We start from the raw sequence: 27,604 nt of genomic DNA, 5'->3' as shown, positions 1-27,604 counted from the left end.
TTTATCAAGTGAAGAAATAAAATACTGCAATAAATACAATTTGGACGCAAACCCAACATGGCACTTTGTTTTTTATTATCTTTGTACTACCAGAGTCTAGTTTGAACAATTTTTCCTCAACATGCAAATTTCACTGGACAGTACAAGTATTTGCTACAGTAACATTCAGGTACATTATTTAGATGACACAAAAATCTTCAAACACTGTACTTCAGAAATAAAGAAGCTGGCATACAGCTCTGATGAGATTCCAAAAAGCATGCATTATTTTTAAAATGGCAAACTTGATTATTTTTCTTTCCATAACCAAACACTGTACCAAGGGAAGATCATGCACAGCAACAGATACTCCGTTAAGTTCAGACATCACATTCATACTTCATCCTTACAGTATTTTAACGTAGCTCAGGTGGTTGCATCTATTTAAGACCAGTAACTGTAAAATTACATACCTATAATAAATAACGGATCCACTAAATCAATGATAAGGCATTATCTTATAAATAACTGCCAAATCCAATGACATGTCGAGACAATGTTGCTTACAAACATTACCACCACTCTACCCGAAGTTCACAAAGTCAACAGCAATTACTGAACGTACACAGAGTAAAAGCATACGTATAGCCAAACAGGTATCTTAACACTCAAATTTCAACATACGTAATATATGTTGCACACATTAATCCACTAATTAACAGAAAGTTTGATAAGGGTGTCACAGGTGATATTCAATCTTCTGGCATCTCTTACATCAAATGGCAAAGATGCACAATCTTAACTTCACCTGCAGATATGCAGACTTAACTGGAATGTTCAGAAGGGATAAGTAATACATATCCCAAAAGAAAAGCAAAATCACACCATAATCTCAACAATTAAATCATACTCACTTTCATAACATCTGCCCCTGACCAAACCTTTGCACAGTGTCTTAACAAAGAACTGATTTTTCATGCTGACAAGTACTGCTTTTATATATGGGGCAAGTCTGAATTTGCTTCTTGTAAAAAAATTACTTCTCTCCAAGAAAATGACTGAAAATAATCTAGACCTTCTATTACAATACTGAAAGCTTAAACTACAGAGCTTAATGTAACCACACACTGACAAAGAATTCCAAGCAAGCTACAATTCATGGGGGCCTACTCTGTTTTAACCTGGCTGCTTTCTACAGGATGCTCTCCCTTTCTTCTCCAAAACCAGCCCCTTCTGAGGCTGCAACAGTGTGGAGCTCTGACGAATCTTTAGAAAGCCTGGTATAACTTGAACGCTGGCTCCGCTTGTGAGCAACACTCTTCAGGTTCTCATTCTGAACCCCAGTTGAACTAGAACCTGAGCCAGGATGCAGGATAATTTGAGGTGAATCTCTGATACCTTGTATTTCTTCAAAGTTTTGATTAGCTCGATTGTTTGGAGCACTGTTATTATTTAAGGTTACTGTACTAGGGGTTCTATTTAAATTATAGACTTTCTGGCAAGCTGGCCAGTTCTCTTCTGGGCTGCTTGCTATCAAGCTGCTTTCAGAAGGGCTTTTCTTATCTTCTGAGCAAATAGACATGCGAACCACAGCTGGATCTTGAAGGCCACTAAGGCTGTGGGGAATTCCTCTTTTTGCACTGTGACTATCATCTTCAAGCTCAATGAGATTTGCCTTTTCAAGCTGTGAATCATCTGCTCCTTCATTATGGAGGGAATGATTTGGAGAACTTTCATTGGATCTTACACCAGAGTCAGACGAATCTTTTTTATCCAAAAGGGCATCTGTCAAATACTCCTTTGCTTTAATGAAGGTTCTAATAGGTTCAGATCCATGTTCCGGAGATTTCGGTTGCTTCTCTGTTTTGCCATCTGTTTTCTTATCTTTACCTTCCTTAAGAAGTGGGGTATTATCTGATTCCTCAGTTCCTGACTCGTCTTCATCGCTTGGAAGTTTCTGATACCGGAGAGTAACTCCTTTAAGCTTTAAATCTGCAGCCTGGAAAATACTTGTTCTTTCCAAAGACTTCTTCCCTGGGAGAAGCTTGGAACCAGATTGATCAGATTTTTCATCTTCTTCAGTAATAGGATCCAAAGGAGATGCATCATTAGTAGAAACACCTGAAGTACTGTAATCAACAACATCATTTCTCTTCAGCAAGAAGGACTTTCTTCCATCATCTTGTTTCTGTTCACCATCTTTTCCTTTTTCCTGTTCTGAACTGGAATGCAAGGAACCCCCTGATGTACTATGCCCCATATAGAAAGCACTTGAGCTATGAGGGGAGGATCTACCACTTACTGTAGTAGAATTGGCACCGCCTTCTAACTGTGACATTTGAGCAATATACTCTCTATATGCATCTCTGTATTCTGCCTGTACCTTGTCAGTAAGCTTTGATATTTCAATACTAGAATCTTGAGAGTTAAGACTTGAAAGACTTGGAGTTCGCCGAGTTTGTGACTGGAAAAGAAAAAGAAAGAAGAAAAGAGAGATAACAGTTAAACGAACTATTTATTTTTACTTTTACTGATCTTTTATAATTAAATAACTCAAAGCATCAAGTATGTGCTTAAATGATTTTTTGTTGCTGTGAAAAGATTATGCAAGTGAAATCATCAGTGCTATAATTAAAATACACTCACTATAATCACTTATATGCAATCACACACACATCCACTAAACTTACAAAGTATTCTTATTGTTGGTCCCCATAACGGAAGATTTCCACAAAAAAGCATCTTATCCATTTGAAGCCAACTCTTTTGAGTATGTAATTGTAACAATTGAATTTGTATGTCAAGATGGGCTTTTCTAATAAATTTTTGTACATTTACAAAACGAGCATTTTATATTGGAAAGACAGCAAGAGTTCATCTAAATGCTGAACATCTCTCAACAATTTTTTCAAAGACCCTCATCCTACATACCCCAGTATATCCTGGCAAAATTCCATTGTGTACAGCTGATTTCAGAAAAATCAGTTCTTGAACAAACATATTCCTCTTTGCCTCCACCTCTGCTCTCTTTTAGTGTGCACACAGAGAACTCCACAGGCACAGGCTGCTAGGCCATCTATTAAATGCTACAGCCAAGGTCTAGCACAGCGCTGGACAAGTAAAGCAGTGGATTGTGGCTGAACGCAGGGCTTCATGTCATGCATTTAACAGGCTGCTCATTACCACCAGTAAAAGATGTACAGTGGCCAGTGCACTAGAGCTGAGGCACTGACTTAAGCACAAGTAATTCAGGGAATGTACTCAACCTTGCAGTGCACAAGATACTGAAAGACTGTTGAGGTACTATGTCTTATTTGGGGCAACACTGAAAATGAACCTACCTTCTACTAGAACACGCTATTAAAAAAACCTGAAAGGGTTCAGGTAATTTTAACAAGCTAAATGTAAGCAGGAAAATTAATGTGTGGATTCAAACACTGTGAATGAATTTAAGATTTGGAACAGAACTGCTTAATCATATAGATATATCCTCTTGGTCCATCCTTCTCCTTTCTCACCCTGTTTTTCTTTTCTGCTTCCCCCCACCTTTTTCCTAATCTTATGTGCATCTTTCTTATCTTTCTTTTTTCTGTTCATCTTTTCCTTTTTCTTGTTCTGCACTGAAATGCAATGCAAACCAACACGTTTGTTTCCTTCTCAGAAGATGCTCATAACCCCCCCAGCAAGCAACATATAGGAGATCTACAGGTTACCATTCCATTATTCCCTCTATACTACTAAGCAAACATTACTGACAGCTTTTTATAAAAATCAATAATGTTGTATAGAATACTGGGGAACAGCTGAACATGATTAACTAAAGGAAAAAGGTGTTTAAATGACTTCTATCTGCTGTGACTCCTAAGCAATTTAATCCGAAAAGCAAAATGTAAGAAACACAGAAATATTAACACTCGATCATTTATGCACATTCACTACTATTTATTCATACTCACAGCAGCTATGGTTCCTCAAGAAAGAGAGAAATATTTGATTTTGCTGTGCATTTCCAGTAGTACACCTTTCTACAAATGTATTGGGTTTGCACGGCAAGATTTTGGTAGCAGGGGAGTGCAGGAGTGGCTTCTGTGAGAAGCTGCCAGAAGTTTCCCCCATGTCCGACAGAGCCAGTGCCAGCCGGCTCCAAGAGGGACCCGCCGCTGGCCAAGGCCCAGCCCGTCAGTGACGGTGGTAGTGCCTCAGGGGTAGCACAGTTAAGATGAGGAAAAACCTGTGCAATGGCAACTTCAGCTGGAGAGTGAGAATACGTGAGAGAGACAGCCCTGCAGACACCCAGGTCAGTGCATAAGGAGAGGAACGAGGTGCTCCAGGCACCTGAGCCAAGATTCCCCTGCCGCCCATGAAGCCCATGGTGAGGCGGGCTGTGCCCCTGCAGCCCATGGAGGTCCACAGGGGAGCAGATCCCCACCTGCAGTGTGGGGAGGACCCCACGCCGGAGCAGGTGGAAACCCAAAGGAGGCTGTGACCCATGGGCAGCCTGCGCTGGAGCCGGCCCCTGGCAGGACCTGTGGCCCCACGGGGAGAGGAGCGCGGGCTGGAGCAGGTTTGCTGGCCGGGCTCGTGACCCCCCCGGGGGAACCACGCAGGAGCAGGGGGAGAATGTGAGGAGCCCTCCCCGCCCCGAGGAGGAAGGAGCAGCAGAGACAACGTGTGATGAATGATTCAGGAGTAAAGTTAAGCCCAGGAAGATACAGGATAGGTGGGAAGGTGTTTTTAAGATTTGGTTTTATTTCTCATTAGCCTACTCTGATTTGATTGCTAATAAAAAATTTCTCCAAGTCAAGTCTGTTTTGCCCATGACAGTAACAGGCGAGTGATCCCTCCCTGTCCTTATCTCAACCCACGAGCCTTTCATTGTATTTTGTCTTCCCTGCCCAGCTGAGGCGGGGAGTGATAGAGCAGCTTTGGTGGGCACCCTGTGTCCAGCCAGGGTCAACCCACCACCACCAGTGGCAGTATTCTTTCTTAATCACTATCAATGAAAAAAATTCCACAGGAAAATTGTAACATTTTCTGAAGGACAAACTATCTTTTTCCTTCTTTTGATTCAACTTCAAAAACTATGTAAGCATCAGAAGCGCTATTTATGTAAAGCTGCATTTTAAAGAGTGCTTTAGAAAAGATTTTCTTGTACTACTTTCTGTGCTTTTGATACAAACATGGTGTAACAAATTTGAGTCATGCCACTTCATGCCACTTAGGTTTGGAAAAACATATATTGTGATCCTGACTACCCTTACTGCCTATTGCCAGCAACAGAGTACCACACACACACACAAAGGTATCTGGGATGTGTATTTCTCAAAACTTTTTTCAGTGATAGCTTTGGATATTAAAAATATCACCTATAGCTAGTAATTTGGGGTGTCTTCATATTTTGATGCACCTTCAAGACTTTCTAATTGAAACTTTCAGAGATGAAAAAACTGATAAACGTTTGCGTTGGGTTTTTTGTTTTGTTTTCCTTCTTAATTCTAATCACTATTTAGATATCAACTGATTTGTGTTATTTCTTAGAAAGGACAAAAGACATCACACGCTTTGGGTGATTTCATAAGACACAGAAGAAAATTGATCGTAACCTGGATGTCAGCTCTGGAGTCTATGAATAGATTATGCATCATCAGGACAAGGCTCTGATGTCACGGAGCACTACAGTTGTCTATTTAAAAAGTCACAATAAATGTATCTGTAATCTCCTTAATAGCATAACATCTGGCTAGCACATAGCTAAAATATTTCATACACATATTTCATACACAAAGTCTGAATACTATGATAACCAGAAATCTTGTAGGACACTGCCCTCAGCTAGATGAGAAAAGCATGACAGCTTGGATTTTGATATTTCCCTACGGAAGAGTGATTACTGGAACAGATGAATAGTTTTCAGATGTCAAAGACTAAAGACTTTGACTCACAGAGCGTGGTTAGAGTTTACATCTCTGCAAAACTGGTCTTTGGCAAGACACAGAGCTGGAAGTACCTGAACTATTACAGTGGACTTATTTCTTGACCTGTCTGTATCCAGGAATGGAAAAAACCCTTTGCCACACAGGTAAGCAAGAAGAATAATACATGTCTATCAAATACCTGCCAACTTAAGTTACTATGGCGTGGAGGAGCTTCATCAAGACCAATTGTGTTGAGTTCTTCAAAGCTGAAGTTAAGTGTGTAGGGAGCTTGACCAGAAAGACCTGTAAGCTCAGTGTGAGGCAACTCGGTGTTGTGCCCAGGACGACGCGTAAGTTCACTATGAGGAATCGCAGTGGTAACATGCTCAGTTGTTCCACGAGGATCTTCCTGAACAGCCTGATTTTCTGAATTTCTCATTTCAAGTATCTTAACACACAAAAAGAGACAGTATAAATGTAATTACATAAATAGAAGTCCTCAAAATTGTTAAAGAATAATTCTATTAAAAATAGGAACAAGGAATTCACAACTGTAAAAGTGTACTTGCATATGTGGTCGTGATCATGGAAAACTGTGAAGAAAAATCTGTTCAGAGATCTAGTGCATTCATTGTCTTTACTGCAAATCACATTTTAAGATTTTTTTGTTATTTAAAAAATAATTTTATTACTGCTTAGACCCTTAAAAAAACTCATATGCCACAAACCACCTAAATTCTTGTAAAACTAGATAAGTGATAAATTACAAATTTAAAAGCAAAACCACACACTTCCATTTTATAGCTTAATCAACCTAAATCTAACAATAAATCTCATCTGGTAATTCCCAGTGTTTTGGCAGTTTTTACTGTTATTTTCAGAGAGAAATCTGGCAATATACTAAAAATATTTAAGAGAAAACACAGTTCTTTGTGATGCATAACCCTCACCGTAAAACTTTCAAACCAGGTGGAGGGAAATGGGGGAAACCAGATATCTGTCTGTATGCTTCAGTAATAGTATGTAATACAGCATTCTCGCATTATACAAGCATGCATCGATCAAATATTGTATTGATCAACCTCACTGGCTTGATTTTTAGCTTAAGGTTCTTTAAAAATTATGCTTATGCAATTATGTGCCACCAGGCACCTCTTAACAGCCTGATTGTCCACCTCCTGACACTAACAGACTTTAAACTCACTGAGTAACTTCTAACAGGAGGACAGAGGCTTCAAAAGAGAATTAAGTTCTGACAATTACATTAAAATAGGCAAATTTAAAAAGGGAAAAGGGAACCCACGCAGGCAAAACAGATCCTACAAAAAGAGGAGGCAAAACTTCACAGTTCACAATTAATTAAGATGCAAATCCATAGGCAACCATTCCTCCATTGAAGTGCTCAAGACAAAAAGACAAAGTAACAAAACAATAAATGCATGCATGTTTTAAGACAATACTTGTCATCTGAGAGATTATGATAACAAGAAAGGCAACAGGAAAGAGAAAAAGATAAGGTTCATAATGAAAAAGACTTATTTATGAAGACCTGAATACTGAACAGAAAATCTTACCATGCTCCTGAACAGGTGCCAGTCACCAAAATTCATATTCATTTCTTTTTTCAATTCATCGATGTTGCACTGAGCCAAGACACGGCCATTTATATTTGCCTAAGCAATAAAATTAAATAATGTAAATTATCGATATGAGACTTACGGCACGGCAGTATCAGACTAAAAATGTAATTGAAATTGGATATATTGATGGGGACTGCTAGTGAAATTCCCCAACACCGCTCTTAGGTACAATCCTATAAAATAAACACAGGTTTTTATATAATAATATGTATTGATGATTGCTGATGGGCAAGAACTTAGGTGTCATGAAAAAAATTATAATATTAAACCCATCAAAAATGTGTGTATGAAAGACAACATGACTGCGTTCTATGAACAGACATAAGGAAACAACACATCAGTGGTAGAGAATTTCACACACACACATTCATCTGCCTAGATTCCTCAGACTCTGAACACAGACTGCAGATACCCAAGTATCTGAAGATAATCAGACATTAATTCCCAGGCATCATCTGACCCACGGCTTGAGGCACCTACCATCAGTACTAACTCCATCAAGTTCCTTCCCTGCATAAATACAAGCTTACATTCCTCCCATCATCAGGAATAAAAGACTAGACTTGAAATTTTCATCGTCATTTGGAGATTAAGACAGATGTGCCTGAACACCACCTATGTTCCAGGAAGGCGATTCCTTGTGTTAGGCGTGTCTATATAGTGTTTATATAGTGCTGTATAGCAGCACCAAAGTCAATACCAAACCATTTTTATTACATAACAATGAGAAGTAATTTCTTTTTATGCCGTTTATCAGTGGATAGACAGAACGTAAAAGAACCATCATGTCTTAGAAACATAGCCACAAATGGAAGACCCAAGTTGACAGCTCTGCTCAGTCTGAGGGTTCTCAACAGTTTTGTTCCCATATACCAGTAAGCAGATGTTCTTAATCAAACCAGGAAAAAGATCAGGCTAAGCTATTTTCATTCCTCCTTTTTTACATGCTATCACTTGCAGTAAGAAATGCAAGAATATAAATAAGAGGGATCTGATTAGAGGTAACTGATAAGTACATTCTTTTAGCACTCTAGAGCCACTGATGCAACTGGAATTTTTTGCAGCTACACTTAATGAGCTGCAATCTGACATCCTACTTCTTGCTTTAAGCAACACCGCTGAAGCTTCCTATGATAAACCTGACTCTTAATCCTTGAATTAACATCCTCCCTGTATTTTTTAAGGTATGACAGGTACCAGGACAAAGCGAGCTCAGCAAAAACATTCACTAATGACAACCTTCAGTTTTCCCTTCTTTCTTTGTAAAAATGTATTGGGTCTGGCTGAGCCTCACAGCAGCCCTCACAGCGCCGTGCTTTGTATTAATAGCTAGAAAGGTGTTGATCACACACCAGTGTTTTGGCTGCTGCTGAGCAGTGCTGGCACAGCACCAAGGCTGCATCTCCAGCATTCTCCCCCTCACCAGTAGGCTGGGTGTGGGCAAGATCTTGGGAAGGGACATAGCCAGGGCAGCTGACCCAAACTGACCAAAGAGATATTCCATAGCATATGACAACTGCTCAAATATAAAAGCTATAAGAAAGGAGGAGGAAGAGGGGGTGTTATATTATTTTTACATTACTATTAAAAATCTTATTTATGACTTCTATGTTCCAGGCCAACCAGTATGTATACTGAAGCCCTACTTCCCAGGAAGCAGCCGAGCATCACCTACTGATGGGAAATAGAGAATAACTTCTTTTGTTTTCCTTTGCTTCCACGCACATGACCTTTGCTATTGCTTTATTAAACTACCTTTATCTCGACCCACAAGTTTGGGTTTTTCCTTTTCTCCCTCCCCTGTTCTGCTGAGGAGGGGAGTGATAAAGCAGTTTGGTGGGCACCTGGTGTCCAGCCAAGGTCAACCCACCACAAAAAGGAGCACACAGAATAATGAAAAAAGTAATAAAGACAAAAATGATTCTGTGCTAATGTCTCAGAGAAAAGAACAGTAACAGAAAAATGCACAATGGCCTTTTTCTGAAGAAAATACTGTGACAAGAGAGACATGGAACCATATTCACCACTCATTTACAACAGAAGAGATGTGCCAATTTCTCACAGGGAGGGGAAAAAAGGGATGTTGCTACCTGGATATATAATTTGCAACCCTATTCATCTACACGTGGCAATTTTGAAAACATTTTTCTCAAAATAACCAGTCTCATCAGCATTCATATCTCTGAGTCTGTTTTTCCTTTTTGAGAGAGAGTATTTTCTCTGAAAAATACATGCTCATATTAAAATGTTTTCCAAACTTAGCAGGCATAGAAGTTAACAGGTTGTTTTGGTATTCGGTGTGTTTCAATAAACATTTTCAAGAAAACAGGCAACTAAATATTTCCTTTTCCTTGTTTATCTCCATGTTTAGGTACTAAATACATTAACGAAATTCAGCTGATACCTTTCTTATAGTTGCAGAGTACTGAGGTAGCATGCTCTGGTCCAGACCATCTATCTGCTTCAGCTTCTCACACACAGCTTCCACACTCATTGTGCTCAGAGACACATGTGATACTCCTGCAGTCGATCCTGTGCCTGTTCCTGCTCCCTGTAAGAAGTGAGAAAATGGGCTCATAAGATTTGTTCAGATACTCAGTAAACCCAGAATTTTACAATATACACTAACACAAATCAAGCTGTGTTCAACTATCTTTTAAAACTAAGAGATGAGAATAAGAATGCACAGGCACTTTTTTATTACTATCAGAAGATCTCCATATCGGGAAACATTTATTATAGGTATTTATATGAGAAAAAACACAGTATCTTGAGTCCTACCTATGTGGGACAATAAGTCTCTTAAATAATGTTATTTAAGGAAAGCAACATAAAAATCAGGAATATTAAGTAAGGGTTAATCAATTTCAAATGCACCTTTACTAAAGAGTTACCCCCTAATTTTAGTAGTTAGTTTGGTTTAGGGTTTGGTTGGGGGTTTTTTTTCCCATTTTTTTAAAATAATGCAGGCAGAACTTAGATTTTCCTGTCCTGTTTAAAAACTCCTGGTTTAGTAACATACGAAGGTGACCTAAAATGAAACTCCTCAATTGCTTGGATTTATTGGACAATTTTAGCAACATCTGTTTAGCAACACAGGAAAAATTTAGCAACATCCAGAGGTTCCTTCAGCCCTGTTTATCCAAGATCAAACAAGGGGTTGTATGCCACAGTACAGAAACACAGAGCAGCGACCACTGCTCTCCAAGATACTATGACAATGCTTCACGTATCTTCAACTTTGGCCAGATTTAGGTAGAAATTATTCACAACTCAGATCTGTAACACAGAAGTTGTCCTGCTAACGTTGCCAGCTTCTGGGAATTCCAAAGTGTGGAACAAGAAAACAAATGCATCTGCAGGTAGTCAGTATACTAAGACCGTATGCTCTCAAAAAAGCCCACGTTCTCCCTGGATGGGGACCTGTGCATTAAGTAGGAGCGAAGTGCAAAGCTCTAAACAGTTACACTAGTGATTCCAAATTCCCAAAAGCAAAATCAGAAGCAGTTTATCAGCTAGGAAATATCTTGTACAACCTCCTCCTGGGAAGGACGTTGCACACTCCCCCTTTTTCCAAACATTGAATTTTGGTTCCAGCACTGTAGACCATGCACCAAATGAAGCTCATTTTGGGAGGTGCAGAAGAGCTTCTAAAGCTTCAGAGCTCATCAGCACATGTGTAACACCTGGGATGTAAAAGTGTATTTTGACTATCCAGAGTTCAGTTAATCAAGTTTGACCCTCAAATCAGCAATGAAGACTGTTTTTAGTCACAATACTTGCTTCCGGTTTTATTTATTTACTTCAAATTATTTAATCTTGCAGAATTCATATAAATTAATAGATCCAAATATATTGCTTGTGAAAACCAAGGATTATCATGCAGGATGGCATTAACCATATCTGAATTATCTAAAGCAGGATATTTAAGGAGAATTTATTCAACTATTAATTCCAAGGCAGCAATCCAAAACCCATTGCCTACTACCCATTACCTAACTTCAGAGTAATTTCTAACTTACTGTTATCAGAGATAGCCTGATCTGGAGGGGTAGGCACGCTCCCCACCTAAGCTACTCTGAATTTCAGATTTAGATGTTATTACATGTAATTTCCCCAAAGTTCTCTGCCAGATATGCTTGAAATGAACTTAAAACTGTCAAACTATCAACTTCACTCAAGAACACTACAGGAAGTCATGCAAAAACCTAAGCTAGTAGTTCGCACACTTGCCTGAAAACAGAGCTGGGGCACCAACCTTTGTTCCTTTGACCACTTATATTTTTATGTGACATCAACCAGACACTACACAAACAAAAGTTATACCCTATTTTCTGGGTAGCTAGTCTACCTAAATTAAAGTTTAAAAATTAAGCATTATAATTCCACTACAGTCTAGGGAATACAGCTAATTTAGGGGCTTGGTATTCCTTCTGAGGACAAGACAGTTACTTTTCAGATTCTGCGATGTCTCCCTAATTAGGTGTCTACAATACCTCATTAATTATCATACTAGGCATATAAAGGAGGGAGTTTAGGTCTTAATCTAGTCTGACTTTTAGCACAGCTAAAATTTTTATCGTGGTAAGGATATAATCCAACCATCAAACTGATGAAAATGACAGGAAGAATCTTTACCCATAAACTATTTATCATATACCTCTTTTTATGTACATCTCTTTTTCCTCTTTAAAAAAATTGCCTTGAGTTTTTCTTCTCCATAAACACACTATTTACTATTGGTATGTGTTAGATAATACATCAATAAAGAAAAAGTATTAAGATAATTCAAATCTTAATTATTTTTTGCAAGAAAGGTTATCAAGTAGAATAAAAGAAAATGTTATAGCCAAAAATTACATTGCGGCACTGGGCACTACTAAAATAAATGATCCCTAAGCAGTGTGTGTAAGCAATTGCCTTTATTCTCTGGGTCTATTAAATACATTATCTATCATGTATCTACAAATATGCTTCCAATTTAACAATTCTCCTTCAGATCAAAATATTTTTTTAACAATCAAGAACAAGTCATTCTTTCTGCATGCATTAAGAGTTAGTTTAGAAACTCTGCTTACTGTGTATAAAGTAATATGGAAAAGCACTAAAATATTTAGACTATTTCTGTTAGAAGTGTGAACTGTTTGAAATAGATGCACATTAATCCAAATCATTTTCTACAAAAAGCACTCTCTGAAGAATAAGTAAAGTAATAGCTTTAGGGATATTGTCATCATGTAAGTGAATTAAAACCGTACTTAAACTGACACATTTTTTAGCCTTAGTGGTTTTGTTCGAGATGCTTAGAGAACAGTATTTGCAAAGTATTTGCCATGCAAAAGCTAAAAGCAGCTTGTCAAAACAAACCTCAAGGCTAGTAATGAGCACTAGTTTACAGACAGCCCAGCATGAAGCGCCAGTATGATAGCTTCTGCAATGACTCTGAAACAAGTGAACAATAATTCACAGAAAGTGGCTGTACCTGTCTGTTTTTGTTTAACCCAGACTTACACAGCTTTGAGAAAAGGACAAAACAGAATGAAAAGAAACAACAGCTTAAAGCAACATCAGAAAGGTTGAACATACAGATGACATGATTTAAAGTAAACAGAGGAAATCAGTGTTAGGAGAGAAACAGGATATTCTCATAACGTGATGAAACTTTTAAGATAGACCTTCAGAATATATATTTAATATATGTTATACAAATGCTATTTTTCTATAAGCAGACTACTCCACTCCGCACTTGTAAAAAAGCAACACTTACTGTATTTTGTTTGCGTAACGGTTTTACATTATGTTTCTGATGGAAAATTCTGCTTTTAACTAGACATCCTCCTGCCATTTCAAGATCACATTACAGCACCAATGTATCTCAAATAACTTTGAACACTTCTATCTAACCACACCCTCCCAAAGAAAAGTAAACCACCCCCACCCCCGCAACTGATGAAGGTGGTACTTTTAAGAACAAATATTCAAAGCACAAAAGTGCTACGTTAAAAGCGTCTGGATAATCCATATGAAAACTCCCATGCCACGCATTTTCATTCATCCTCAAACTTTTGAAAAGCACTTACAGTTTAAAGTATTGTACATTTATCTACACTACGTGCTCTGGGCTGTGTTAGTTCTTGTTCAAAGCACACATACTACATCTTAAGGTATTATACATTCAATGCAATATGAAAAATGTATTAAAAAAGGTAATAATAATGCAACAAGCTGCATCCTAACAAGTCATAATTAACAATGCAAACTAAAGCACACAATTAAGTTCATGACAGTTAAGCACTGCTAATGCTCGTTTGATATCTAAGACAACAACGGATACTATGAACGGACACAGGTAACACTGCAATCCAACAACAAACTCTTCAGAAGAGCCCTACATAAGTTTTTGCAGTTCCTGTCAGACATAACCATTTGTAAAGTCAGCAGAAATGCGTGTTTGCCTCCATCACAGATGTGCAAAGGTTGACATCTTAAGTCTATTTTCATTAGTGATTTAAGCTGATACCCCAAAAATTTGCAACAACCTTCGTGTCGATACAACAACATAGATGGTATTGGTAAACTTACTGGTTTGCCATCTACGTTTTGATCCATTCAGTAAAGAACAGTAAACTACAGTCTGAGATAGACAAGTTTTATCATCAGCAACAGACTCCAAATACAGAAGGTGGCAGAAGCGATAACTGCTCTCAAAATATTTCTGATTTCCACTAAGTTAATCTAGACTTACACAGACTTTACAAGACTAATGATTAGGATCTGAAATTTCAGAACTCAGTCAACTCAAATATCTCACTGACAATGATGGCAAGGCCTTAACTAGATCATGTAACATCCTCAACGCAGCTCTGTCAACTCATGCAATGAATAGCAATGATGATCCATACATATGGGAAAAAAAAAAAAGACACTCCTCATGAAACTTTTTTTTTTTTTGCCCAGTAAGACCTGAACATTCAAAACAATGATTATTCTCTATTTTACACAGAAGTAAAATCACAACATTTCTGGCTCCTTGCCAGTTTTGCATGAATGACAATTTTGATTCTACACACTCCTCTTGTTTTCAATCACTGAACCAATCACACATCTTGGTGTTCATTAACTACTTCGTACAGTTTTTTAGTTTACTTCATTACTTTGCATGCACCAATCCATTTAATAAGTAAAAGCTGTATCTTTTATCAACTAGCAATGACCCATCAATTAAGAACTACCTAAACAGCTGGATGAAATTATTGTACCCATCACCTATGGATAATTGCAGTACATAAACCAAGTATAATACTGTTCCTTTCACAGAAATTTCAATCAAGTCTACAAAAGAAGTGTTTTCAGAATAGATGAAACCCTGATGAGGCACCCTGTCAGGCACACAAAATAACATACCCACACAACATCCTTGTCAACTACCCAAGAGATTTTCAAAAATTCAAAATTTTATATTTACACTGTAGGTTAAATACTGTTATGTCTTTGAAAACTGTATGATCTGATGTGCTGTACTCCATAGACTGACAGTAGTATAAATTAAACTCAAAACCAGATTTAATAAAATCCTTCATTATCATTATTTCAAAGAAAGTTTATTTTTAAAGTTTAACCCCTGTATTTTCTTACCTACAGCCAACAGACTACACAACTTGCACGAGTCTCTTGAATTGCTGCCTGAAACTGCAGCCTATATGTGCTTAAAATACACACTCACATCAGCAAGCACGAGGAGCAACCAGGTCCAGGTCTGCTGCTGGAGCTCATTCACTACTTTGTTCTGAGACTAAATCCCACTTTTCCAGCCCTGTATCCCTTCTCACGCTCACAGATGCACACATACTTTAGACATCACTCTACTACTTCCTCAAAAGTCCTTGCTTTTTCTCCTTGCACTGACAAGCTGCAAAGGAGTAGGAAGAGAATGGGGTACCAAGATAACGAATCAAACACAGGGAAGACTTCAACATCACCGAAAATATACTACAAGGAAAACTTACTCTAAAGTTGTCCCTTCACACAACGTAGCTAACGACCTGGGACTGAGCACTTTAGGGTACACTTTGCATTGCATTGCCTGTACATGGGTGCTCAGTGAAAGTTATGTGCAGTTAAATACAGTTCTGGAATATGTGTGGGTTCTTCTCCATTGCACAACAATGGAAAGACATTTTTTCCAATTATTTACTAGAAGAAAAAATAACTGGGATCAAACTATAACTGTTGCCAACAACTATTGGCAGAAAGTATTAAGAGAATGATGACAATCATATTAACCTCTTTGTTTTGGTAATACATAATGATTTTCCATCAATACTCACAATTAAGAGTTAAAACAGATACCACTTAGAATAAAATGAAGTAATGAAAAAGGTAGATGTTAGCATTCTGACTCATGAATAAGCTTATGATCAACAATTATTACTTTTTAAGATTGCTATCTGTAGTTGCATTATACTGTATTAACTGCAATAGCTTTATGTCACCAACTAAACAAGCAGGGATCAGGTGGGAGAGCTGACTAAAGCAGAAAAACCACAGTTATTTCATTCTAAAATCTAAGTGGTGAATGACCAGCTGTCATTCGTCACTGTTTAACTACCACAACACTCTCTTTACTGAAAGCTCACCATAGCTACTGAGAAAAGTAAGGGGAAAACTACAGGGAAAAATATAATACATCTTTTAAGTGAAACATTAGCTCTTAAATTCATTCACAAACTACATTAGTTTTCAACTACTCTATTTGCCCACCAAAGCCACTGATGCAGTGTTAGTGAACTGCAGTTATGATTAATGCAGACTCATTACTGCTGAAAAAGCAATGAGATGCTAAAATTTCCACACCACATGACTACTCATTTACCATTGAGGGGTCTGTGGGTGAAGGAAGCCCCTCATCAGCATCTTCCTTGATAACATCCTAACAACAACAAAATATTATGGTTTGGGTAAAATGATCAAGGGCTCAACAGAAAATATGAAGTAAACAGTGAATGAGAACGATCTCGCAATAATACATAATTCAACAGAAACATATTTGTTTTCTTTAAGTGATTAAAGATTTTACCACCTTTTAATAGCTCTGTTCATTGTATCAATATCCTAGAATTAAAGTGACTGACAAGTGAGGCTTTTACATTTTTAGCTTTCCTTAGTTCTTAATTTCATTTGAGCAGCCATCTGTCAGTAAAATAAATACTGTTAAATAGGAATTTTATTATTCTACAGGAAGCTAGAAAAGTCTGCTCATATTTCCTTTTCAATGGGTAATGTTGAATTATATGTACTTGCAAAACCAAGCTACAACTGATGCATACTTAAGATAAAATGTATTTTGTTTTACTTAAATATTTAAAACATTCCTTTTAACTTTTTATTAAGGCCTTCCAATTTCTAATATTAAAGGATGTCATTCTATATTCTCCAGACATGTCACAGAATTTGTGTTATTAAAAAAATATTAACACAAACATACAAGTAGCTGTCTTTCTCTTAAAATATTACACTACATCACTTTATTTACTATAGTACAGTTGGCATTTTCATTAAATTATTTTCCTGCCAGTATTACAGGTCATACTCCTCTAACCTCAATATTTGGATGTTAGAATTGGTTTTCCTCTGTAAGGAACTTCTAAAGATAAAACAAAATACATTTTACATTACATGTTAACAACACCTTTGCTTAAAATATTTATAATAAAGAGCTTGTACTTGTCTAATAGTAAAACATCATTAATAATCTTAATTTTTCATTACTCACTATATTTATTGTCTAGGTTAGTATTTGAATTATCCTTCAAAATACTTACTAGGCCATTGTTCTGATCTCTGGACAAACTCGTTTTTAGTGGTGGACGTGAGATGAGATGAGAACTGCCAGGGTAATACCTTGGCATGTAAAGATATGGGGCAAAGAATGGCTATGGAAAAAAAAAATGTAACAAAAAAGGGACAAACAATTACACAAATCAAAATGTAGTAATAAAATAAAAATTATTTCAACAAAACACATCCTCTAGTTCAGTTTAATAAAGTGAAAATAACAATTACTAATAGCTTTATTTTTTGCATTGAACAGAATTCAATCAAAAGCTCTGGAGTGAGGTCTTCAAAATCCCTCAGCAACTGACCCCCTTCTACCCTCCCCAGAGCAAATAGGTGCTCTGGCATGGTTTTCTGGAGGAACAGAGTTGGAGTGGTTTTGGTAGCTACACTCCAACATCTGTTTTGAATATGGGAAAATGAGAATTTCAGGGTAATTCAGATAATTCCACTCTGACCTGCTAAACTCAAAATCAGATGCTCAATAAAACTTAGAATGATTCATAATACCCCCAAGACAATTGTAAAAAAAAAAAAAAAAAGTGTGATACATAATAGCATCACTAGAACTTCCCATATTTGTGGTAACCAATCTGAAGGCTTCCACAAATACTAGATTTTATGAATCTATAAATAGATTTTTATAGCAGACAGTATTTGAGCTTTGTTTTGCAGGAAATACGTTGATGCATGTTGTTCAATACAAATACAATTTTAAAGGAAGGACAATGTTAATTATTATAAAACAAATATAAAAACCATTTTTTTAAAACAGAAATAGTTCTTTTTCCCCAGAAATATCAGTTAACACTAATCACTACTTTTATCACCAGGTTCATTTTTATCCCTTTTTACTAACAGATTTCAAGAAAACAAACACTACCCAAGTTTCCAAAAGTCTTATCAGCACATCAGTGTAAAGGGTCCAAATAAGAACCCTGACTTTTAACAAGTCACTTCTAGAAGCTATAGAGATCTCAAAATTACAAATACACTTCCATTTTAACAGATGACTCCATATGCTCCCACCTTTCAAGTGCTAAAATCAAGTATATAAACACTTTTCCTGAAATTCACACACTACCCACTGGCATGCAATGAAACGTGTGTGCGCGTGCGTGTGTGTATGAGCATGCGTCTGAGTCATGAACCCCACAAGTGGTAATGCAGTTAAAAAGTAAAATTCTTTTCAAATACAATGAAATTTTGTTTTGACCTATGTGTGAATTTGAGTTAGGTTTTGAAATGAAGCTTTTCATTTTGTTATCACTTCTCTTTTAAGGCAATGTACTGGAAAACAAGAGAGTCTTTAGACTTTAGGAAGAGCAGAATTATAGCGCTCATTGCTTTCAACTCATTACCCAGTTCTTACAAAAAGACAACCTACAAATCTCAAAACAATGGCTGTATTACAGCTTTCTGATGTTTCTATATATAGTATTTTCAAAATTGTATTATTCAGCTATTTAACAAAATGGAATGTATTTGGTTTGTGTTTCTGCACATGACAAGATTCTGGTAAGTCTACTGCACCAAATTCAGTATATAGTTAATAATTTTATGACTCAAGGGCAAGTCTATGAGGGAGGAGTAAAATCTGCTGAAATATTCCACTTTGGATTTGTCAATAAGGTCTAAAAAACCTCTGCATTCAGAAGCAGCTGTAAATTAACTGAGAAATGCAAGTTTAATTCCTGCACGCATCACTTACTTACATGGCATATACTAAAACTTTGAGTGATTTACGAAAAATACAAATAGTTCCATAGTCTTAGCTGCCAGAGGTAATCTTCTGCTCAGCCTTTCACACAGTTACCACAAAAATTTCATATGTTCTTCCAACATATAGCATTACATAATATGCAGTGTAACCATAGTCTAAATGGGAAAAGTTTGGTTGGTTTTAAGTAGGCAGGAGAACCAATACCTAGCCTTTGTGTTACCATTTATTGATTACTATAGGATGATTCAGAAAATTCGCCGATTTAAAATTATTTCCCTGTCATAAGGCACAGATTCCACTGTGTTTTCTAGAAATTAAACTCTCTTTAAAAAAAAAAGTTAATGTTATTTTTAGAGTAATTTAATGCCTCAGTTTTCCACTAACAACTTAAACCACGTGGAAAACCCCCAAGCACGAAATGCTTAATGATCACACTGCATCCAAATGCCTAGCTCTCACTACAAAGACTGCCCTCTGAAACACATAGCGAGCACCTGTTTGTTGGTTGCAAGTCATCAAACTACAAAGCAATGAAAAAAATTTGTCCAATAAGGCAACTATCCCACAATTCTTTCATAATTTCTAATTACGCCTTGAGCCCACTTCAGCTACTCCACTGCTTCCCAAACATGGGATTAATTCTCTGATATAGGCTTGAATTCTACAGACTCAATCTTCATTTGAAGTATAGTAATAGAGACACCATGACAACATGAGGTCAATATAAATAGATGTTGGGCATAAACTATTGTGGAGCTGTTCTCCAAGTCTGCAGACAGCCTCTGAAGCATAAGCATGATGTTCATTATTTTTCCAAGATATCAAAGAATTTGCTCCCCTTTGTAAAAAAAAAAAAAAGTCTTTGTGTACCATAATTTCTAGTTCCCACTCAGGAAATCCCATTTAGACTTGCCTACTGCTCTGACCTTCCCCATAAGAAACATGATCTCCACAACCATCCAGGACAGCAGCGATTTTGAGAACCTGAATTTGAATCCAACTTGTAACCAGGCCATTAGACAGTGGTAAAATGTACACATCTAGTACAGCCCAATACTGAGAGCCAAAGCACCAAGTTTAAGAGCTGCTAAATGGGACTATAATCTTCTCTTTACAGCTATACAGAGGGACAATGGGGTTCTAAACAAAAACCGAATAGATTATGCCACTGGAAGTTCAAAGTCCATAACACAGGAGCATTAAAGAAAAAAGCATAATAAAAAAAATTATATTTCCTAAAAGTAAAGAGTTTTCCCCCCACCAGCTCAAAGGCTTTTTTTTAAAGCACAAATGAATGCTGAAAGACAACAGGACAGGATCCATTTACTGGTCTGAATAAGGCATCTATCTCAAGAACTTAAGGCTTTTTGCATAAAATTCAGGCATTTCCACAGAAGCATTTGAACCCCTTGTGCTGTGTCACACAGGTATCCAAACCTCTCCCAGAAACTCCTACTGGGGAGAGCCTATTCTTCAGTTGCTGTTCTGCTTTTTAAACATCAGTTTTACAAAAACTTGAAAAGTGAAATACAATTAAAAATGCTGAAGGAAACAGCCTTTCAGTATATATTTTCTACTATCATACTGTTCTCCTTACTTATCTTAGTATGTGGTGTTCAAGAGTACCTTTATGACTCCAAAGTAATGAACATAGATAACTCTGCCAATATTCGAAAGTGTGAAGCACTAAACCTAATTATACCTTAGAAAGGCAGCATAAAATTCCAGAGAGAAAGGCCAAACCAAAAAGTATTTTAGTCTTCAGCAGGCAAAAAAGTAAGCATGCCTGTAAGCCTATGTATGCATTCAATATAAATGGACAAATAAACCGATTGTAAGAACAGGTTATGACTCACCAATAATTGCTTCTGTAATGCTTATTAGAGCCAAAAAACCATACAAGTTTCAACTATGTATCACCCATACTTTAAGCCTTGTCATGTACAGTAACACAGACACAAAAACAGGGCTTCCAATTAAACACCTACCTTAACAAAGCTGAGCTAGTTATCAGCACAAAGATTCACGTGACAAGCAATTACCATTGTTGGACTACTTCAAAGTATGTGTCACTTCAAGTTACTTTCAACAAACCAGTACATTGTCCCCATATTGAGGGTATATAAGAATAATTTCAGAACAGATAACTGAAGAAGTTCTGTGCTACATGCACTCTTTTCTGCCTTGGTTAACAAACTTCAATTTAGGAATATCTCAATTTTCTTTCCACCTTATTAGCTTAAACATTTCCCTACAGTCAAGTCTACTTAAAGTTGAGGCCGTTTCCTGTATATAGAAGTAAGCTGTGACTTCTATCAACTTCCTACTTTCCCCCCCCGCTTATAGTAGCACAGAAAAAAAAAAAGTAAAAAATAACGTTTAAAAATACTGAATACATACCACATAAACAGAAAGTTTAAACTTGATCCAACTACACAGTAAAGTGCTTCATTCAATTTTCAAGTGAGCCATGCCCAGGACTGTGTTTTCCGAGGCCCGCAAATAGGTCAAAAATGTATGTTCAAAGGAATTAACGTAAACTGCATAAAACTAGTGCAACACTGGTTTAGGGAAAAGATCCCAGAACAACTTTAAAAAGAGACAAAAAGGAAGACAGACAATATTCTTGTGATGTAGCTCCCCACATGAATTTCTGTATGTGTTAACCAAAGTCACCAAGAAAAAGCCAGGATCCCTTCCAAAGTCCATAAGCAAGTATATGAATGACTGAGTACAGTTTACTACACAAAAATAAAAAAACCCAACCCTGCAACATCCTACTATTGAGCAGTGTCTCAAAATCATTTGACCTTTTCCCCTCACTGTGTAATTTGTTTTTCTGATGTAATTTACCCAGACTACAGTGACTGAACAGTAGCGTGAAATTTACCAACTTTTGGACTTTTCTTCATCCCTAATTAAGACTTGAATGGATCTTTCAATATTTTATAGATCACATCTGCGGTATTACGAGATTACATCAGAAGAATGTTAATTGGTTCTCGATTATTTACCCGATTGTAAAACGGATGTTGAGGTCCTGTCATACCACTATAGTAACTGCTATGAGGTTGTGGTGATAAAACTCCACTATTGAAAGGTCCATTGAAAGAGGTTGTAGAAGAGCAAGCCGATGAAGGCTGACTGAACAGAGATGTTGCTCTAGCAGGTGCCTCATGTAAAGGCAACGTGGGATAAGGAAGTCCTCCAATATTCATTTGATCTCTTGCAGCACGAACATCTGAAAAATATAAGAACAAAATTTTGCTTGAAGTATTTGAAAAAGTTTTGATTTTTTTGCCTATTAAAGTAAATCTTTGTGTACTTAATTCCAATCAGAACTCATCAAGTAGAATGTCCAATGTCACTTTCTTCTGCATTCAGTTGATTTTTCTTGAGGATCCCATCTACACAGGAGTCTTTAGGAGAGTTAGGACAACTTATTGCATAGATTTACACAGGCATATTAAATGTACTCCAAATATTTTCCTGAGAGAGGACAAGTTACAAATCCCAACCCAAATGGGAAGAAATGCAAGAATACATCATGCCAAGCATGTCTCCGACGGTAAGCTTGTCTGATGTGGTAAGTCAGACCTGTATTGTTTCTGAAGAGATTAATGGAATGGAGCTTGTGAACAAAGTTAGGCCATCCCACTGCAGCTTTCAAGTACAGCGAAGGAAGTTGGAAAAAAGAAAGAACAAATAGGATTCCAGTTGAGGACTGAAGTGTCACGACAGAAAAGACAAGCAAAGAGAACTATTAATACCTGAATTCAGTTTCTACTTAGAATACCGACTGTCACACCAAAGACTCATAAGGATCCTATTTTAAATTTAAAGTTCAGGTTTTCTTCATAGCTTTAGTGTCTCTTAATAGGCGGAAATGTTAACATGCCTTAGCCTTACTCCAGTGCCAATAGCCTAAGACTGGACAAGAAGCGCCATACCATGCATCACATGCATCCACAGCCGCAGTAAGCAGTCAGAACGTTTGAGTGGAGTTTGCAGAACAGAACGTACCTGAACCTGAGACTACAAGCAAGTAAAGATAACTGCATAACAACCACCACACAATAAACAACGTTTGCCCTAGGATGAATTTAAGTGTCATAGCATACTAAAAAGTAACTCACGGGTACCAACTGCACAGGTATCTAATGGGGTGTACATTAAAAGGAGATGTTCCACTTTGTTTCACTGGCTTCAGTCCTACAGGATCTTACTGACACTACTCAAAATTGTTAACAAAGATGTGGAAATCAACTTGCATCTCTACTACTAAAACATCATTACGTGTATTGGTTTCCTCCATTTGCTAAAGCAATCTTCTAATCAAGAACAGTGGAGTGCCCCCTCCAGAAGAGAATCTTTAGTCTAGTATGATCTGGCCTTTACAGTAAAGCTACTCAGTGAAACTGAATGGCCTGTTACTGAAGTCAAATCAGACAATCTGAAGGTCTCATTTCATGAACAACATCAAACATTTGCAAACATGCAAAGTAGCCTTACCTAAAATGAAACTAAATAATACAATTGCCATTTGCCATTTAATTGAAAGCACACTCACCTGCAATGATTTCTCGTAGCTTGGGATCTAAGTTCACAGTGCATGGCAAAAAGGTTCTTACATCACGTGCAACAAGAACAGGTGTTCGCGAAGATAAAAATACTTCAAAATTCCGTATATCTCCATCAATTTCAAGTAGAGGTTCAACATCTTTAGTTGTAGGAATATTCTTTGAAATTCTGGGGTGGGAAAAAAATTAGATAAATGATAAACTATATTTATTGAAGTATGACTTCCACCTGCACAGGGATACTCTAGGGTGAAATACTAGTACACTTTCATCCATTCTCCCTGTTCTCCAGAAAATGAATAGAACCTGTAAGGAGCTGCACTGTCCGCAGAAAGAACAATTTAACATTTTCTAATACGCAAAAAATCATGAATGGCTATGTAATCTGACCTAATTGCATGCTTCAGAGAAATCTCAAAGAAGTCATACAGAAGACTAAAATCAGATCAGGAACTTACAGATCAGTAACATCAAATCCAGCGTAAGGGGAAATTAACATTTGTCAACATTAACTTCAAAAATCCATCCACATTCTGATACCCCAATCAAAAATTTGATTGGTTAAAAATCTCATTTTTAAACTAACATTTCTTGTAACAGCAACACTCGGGTATCTTAAAGACTGATCAAAACTCAACTGTGTATGATTTCATGGTAAAAAGTGGAAAAACAACTGCCTGCATTCAAGTAATTCACCTTCTAAGACAAGAAGCCACAAATAAAGAACAACAAAACAACGAGACACGATCAATACAAGGGACTATTGATGCATTATGACTTGTTAAGCAATGGTGGGGGTGGTGGGGTTGTAAGCACTAGTATAAAGGAGAGTTTCAGGAAGGAACAAGGAGAAGGCTTAAACGTTAGCCTTGTGGAAGTTTATGAAAAGCTACCACATGCAAGCAAGTGATGGAGGCTGACACGATGGGTCAGATGGACCTATCTTATTCGACATCCCATCTCATAGTATCATGACTGGTATCTTATCTGATACCAAATGAGAAATTATAATCTAAATTAAAGATTACTAAAATGAAAACATGTTTCTCACAGCCATTATAATAAAAATGGAAACTGTGAAAGAATGCAGTGAGAATGGTTGGCATGGCTTAGTAATGACTATAAAGTGACAGTTACAGCGCTCTGTATGGATACCAGTGAAGTAACCACACTGTATCTAAAGTAAAAATAGAAAAAAGTTATAAGGAAAAAAACCCCAAACAAACTTATTATAAACACAAAATGAATTTTGCACCTCACTAGTTAATGGCTTTTCCCAAACACATAATTTGATTGCAGCTCCATGAAAAGGGGAGACAGCATAATCGACTGTTGTGCGAGCTGCTGTAACTTGTTAAAAAGAACTTAGCATAGCACAAGAAGTGTAAGAGTTTTCTCTGATTACTGGGCAATTAAAGCAGCTAAGGCAACTGTCAGTGCTGTCACAGGGGAAAGGAGTGCATTGATGCATGGGTGGAAAGGGAGGAAGGAGCCCTCATGTATACCCAGTAACTTGTCAAAGCGCAATGAAGAATCTCTTACATTAAATAAATACACACATGTATCTACGAAAAGAAAAGAACACTTAAACATAAATCTGGTTGTATCAGAATACAGCTTATGAACTAAGTCTATCATTAGCTGAACTATCTTACCTTATTTCACAATTTGTTAGCTTTTTAAAAGCAACAAACTTCTATCTTTATTTTTAGATCCTTCATAAAAAGTAGAAATTTATGTACCATGGGATTATTCCAGAGACAACAGTGGCAGTTTTACACAGAATATTTAGCATTTAACATTACAAGAAATAAAAGAACTGAGCACCAATGCTAGATGCTTGAAGTAAGTGCAACTTTTTACATTAAAAATGTATTTTAACTGTGTGTTAATCTTTCAATCTAATCTTTTAGGACAGTCTTGCCCTATACTAAAAGTTGAATCAACAAATTCTTATACCAGATTTTACCAGAAAATATCTCAACGGACCACAAACCTAATAGATGGAGGAAACTGCCACATTGTCACAAGTAGTATCTACAAGTAAATTTACTCACAATGAGATGTTACTTCTACAGCATAGGAAAACATAACAAATATAAAGCATAAAAGTAAGAGTAGCCTATTCCAACAAAGGTAAATCCTTTGTAAATTATTATGAGATGTCACCAGGATGGCAGTAGGATTATCCACTTTAGGGAAGCTCAATGCATGTAAAGCTTCACAGGCTCCAGCCTGAAAAGAATAAAAGGTGGTGTCTTCTGTAAGAAGAGAAGCCTGACACCCAGAAGTAGGTTAGTTTCGAAGAACAGAAACAGTTGATTCTTCCACGCTTGAGTTCAACACTGGCAAAATGAAAATTAAGTCACTTTTTAAGTCGGGGACTGAAGAGTTAAAAGAGTGGCCTACTTCAACACTTAAATCTACAAACTAAAAAGCCAAAAAGAATGTGACATAGATTTAAATAAAACACACAGCTGATGAATCACATGAAACAAATTAGCTGAATTTTAATGCCAGCTCTACTTAAGTCTGAATGAGAACAGTGTTCTGAATACGATGAACAAAGCTACTGTTCAGAAGCCAATAGCCCAACTGCTGGTGTGCAGATTGAAGTCTCTATTCTAACCTCCTGAGCTCAATGTCTTAAACTACGCCTTTGAAAGAAATATTTATGTAAATGATAATCTTCTGGCAAAGAGCCACAAAAACCGTATGTGCCTGTACTTCTCAGATAAAAAATAAAAGGTTAGCATGTAAAGTACTTTAGGAGTTACTTTTTCTGAAATAAAAGCATGCAGATCTAAAAATAAAGCACTGTGAACACCCCATTCTCATTTTGGGGCTAGATTTTCCTGAGGCAGAAGAATTATTCTTTACATCAAGAACATCAAACACCGTCAGTGTTACAGAGTGTCTGTTTCCATGAGAAACTACTTGGATTTAAAAGGGATGAGCTCAAAACAGAACATTACATTGACAGAAGAGGACCTTAAAAATTCCTTCCGTTATTCCACACGTGTCCTTTCCATGAGCTGCTGTAATTAAAAACTGCTTTCAGCGTGGATTAAGACATATTCCAACAACGATGGATTATTTGTGACTTTTCCCTCAAATAATTTACTACAAGTACACAGAGGTACATCAACTTATCTTCCGTTTAAGAGAAGGTAAATTTGCTCCAAATTTTTTCTAGTTTATGTTCACCTTGCACTTCCATGACTGACTTGGAAAATAACCATCATGGTCCCACAGCGGGTCCAGCACTGAATGTTGCCAGCATTGCTTAGAGAAAGATGCCAGGCTGTTGGGTTACACAGGACATAGCCTACCTTATTCATCACCTACTGCAGGAGATGGTCACCACCACCGGACGTGGTCCTTCACCACCCAACCAGGTGGTAGTAAAGTGGCAGCAGCATCCACTACCTTCATCCACACTGAAGGCTGTGCTGTGCCCACGTTCCCTGTTCAGTCGGTTATGTTAGGCTCTACCACCTCTTTCCCCCGTCCCTGCCCGGGGGTTTCGCTGCCTGTGCTCAAGACCAGCTCTGATACAGTGCAGCTGAGCAACCTGGGATCGGACTGCTGTTCCGAGAGCTGCAAGAAACCTCACTGGAGGCCTCTCTTGCCTGATTCAAGAACTGCCTTCAGGCTCAGGCCTTTGCCCGAGCTACATCTATATACCTTACTGATCTTGATCTTCATTCACTGACTTGACTTCCTGGCTTGACCTAAAATATACCTCATGGCTACAGACCACTGGGCTGTTTGCTGTCCCTGCTTTCTGTCACTGAACCTGCTCTGATTTTTCTGTTTGGCTGCTATGTGATTGCACCTCTTGCTCATGAGGACAACCCCCTGCCCTCCTGCTCCCAGTTTGCCTTCTCTCATGGAGCAGCCTGCCCTGCTGCTCTGGGACAGGAGGAAGGT

At 37.4% G+C, this 27,604-nt stretch overlaps 1 protein-coding gene across 3 annotated transcripts in view; it reads right to left on the bottom strand.

The window, feature by feature from the left end:
• Positions 1–53: 53 nt before the first annotated feature.
• KIDINS220 (kinase D interacting substrate 220) overlaps positions 54–27,604 on the bottom strand; it is an 80,591-nt gene continuing 53,040 nt past the window's right edge. The window contains exons 23-30 of one of the 3 annotated variants that reach the window (XM_055810217.1): positions 23,662–23,840; positions 22,106–22,332; positions 17,356–17,466; positions 16,407–16,463; positions 9,939–10,085; positions 7,469–7,567; positions 6,094–6,342; positions 54–2,443 (exon numbers count right to left, since the gene is read on the bottom strand). In XM_055810217.1, the coding sequence (XP_055666192.1) occupies positions 1,172–2,443; positions 6,094–6,342; positions 7,469–7,567; positions 9,939–10,085; positions 16,407–16,463; positions 17,356–17,466; positions 22,106–22,332; positions 23,662–23,840 (2,341 nt within the window). In that variant the 3' untranslated portion in view covers positions 54–1,171. The remainder of the gene's footprint in view (positions 2,444–6,093; positions 6,343–7,468; positions 7,568–9,938; positions 10,086–16,406; positions 16,464–17,355; positions 17,467–22,105; positions 22,333–23,661; positions 23,841–27,604) is intronic. The other 2 variants (XM_055810218.1, XM_055810220.1) reach the window with 2 other exon arrangements.

This window comes from Falco peregrinus, chromosome 7 (assembly GCF_023634155.1).
Source record: "Falco peregrinus isolate bFalPer1 chromosome 7, bFalPer1.pri, whole genome shotgun sequence".
Taxonomy (NCBI): Eukaryota; Metazoa; Chordata; class Aves; order Falconiformes; family Falconidae; genus Falco; species Falco peregrinus.
Note: the sequence above shows the minus strand (reverse complement) of the source record. Positions and strands in the feature narration are given on the sequence as shown.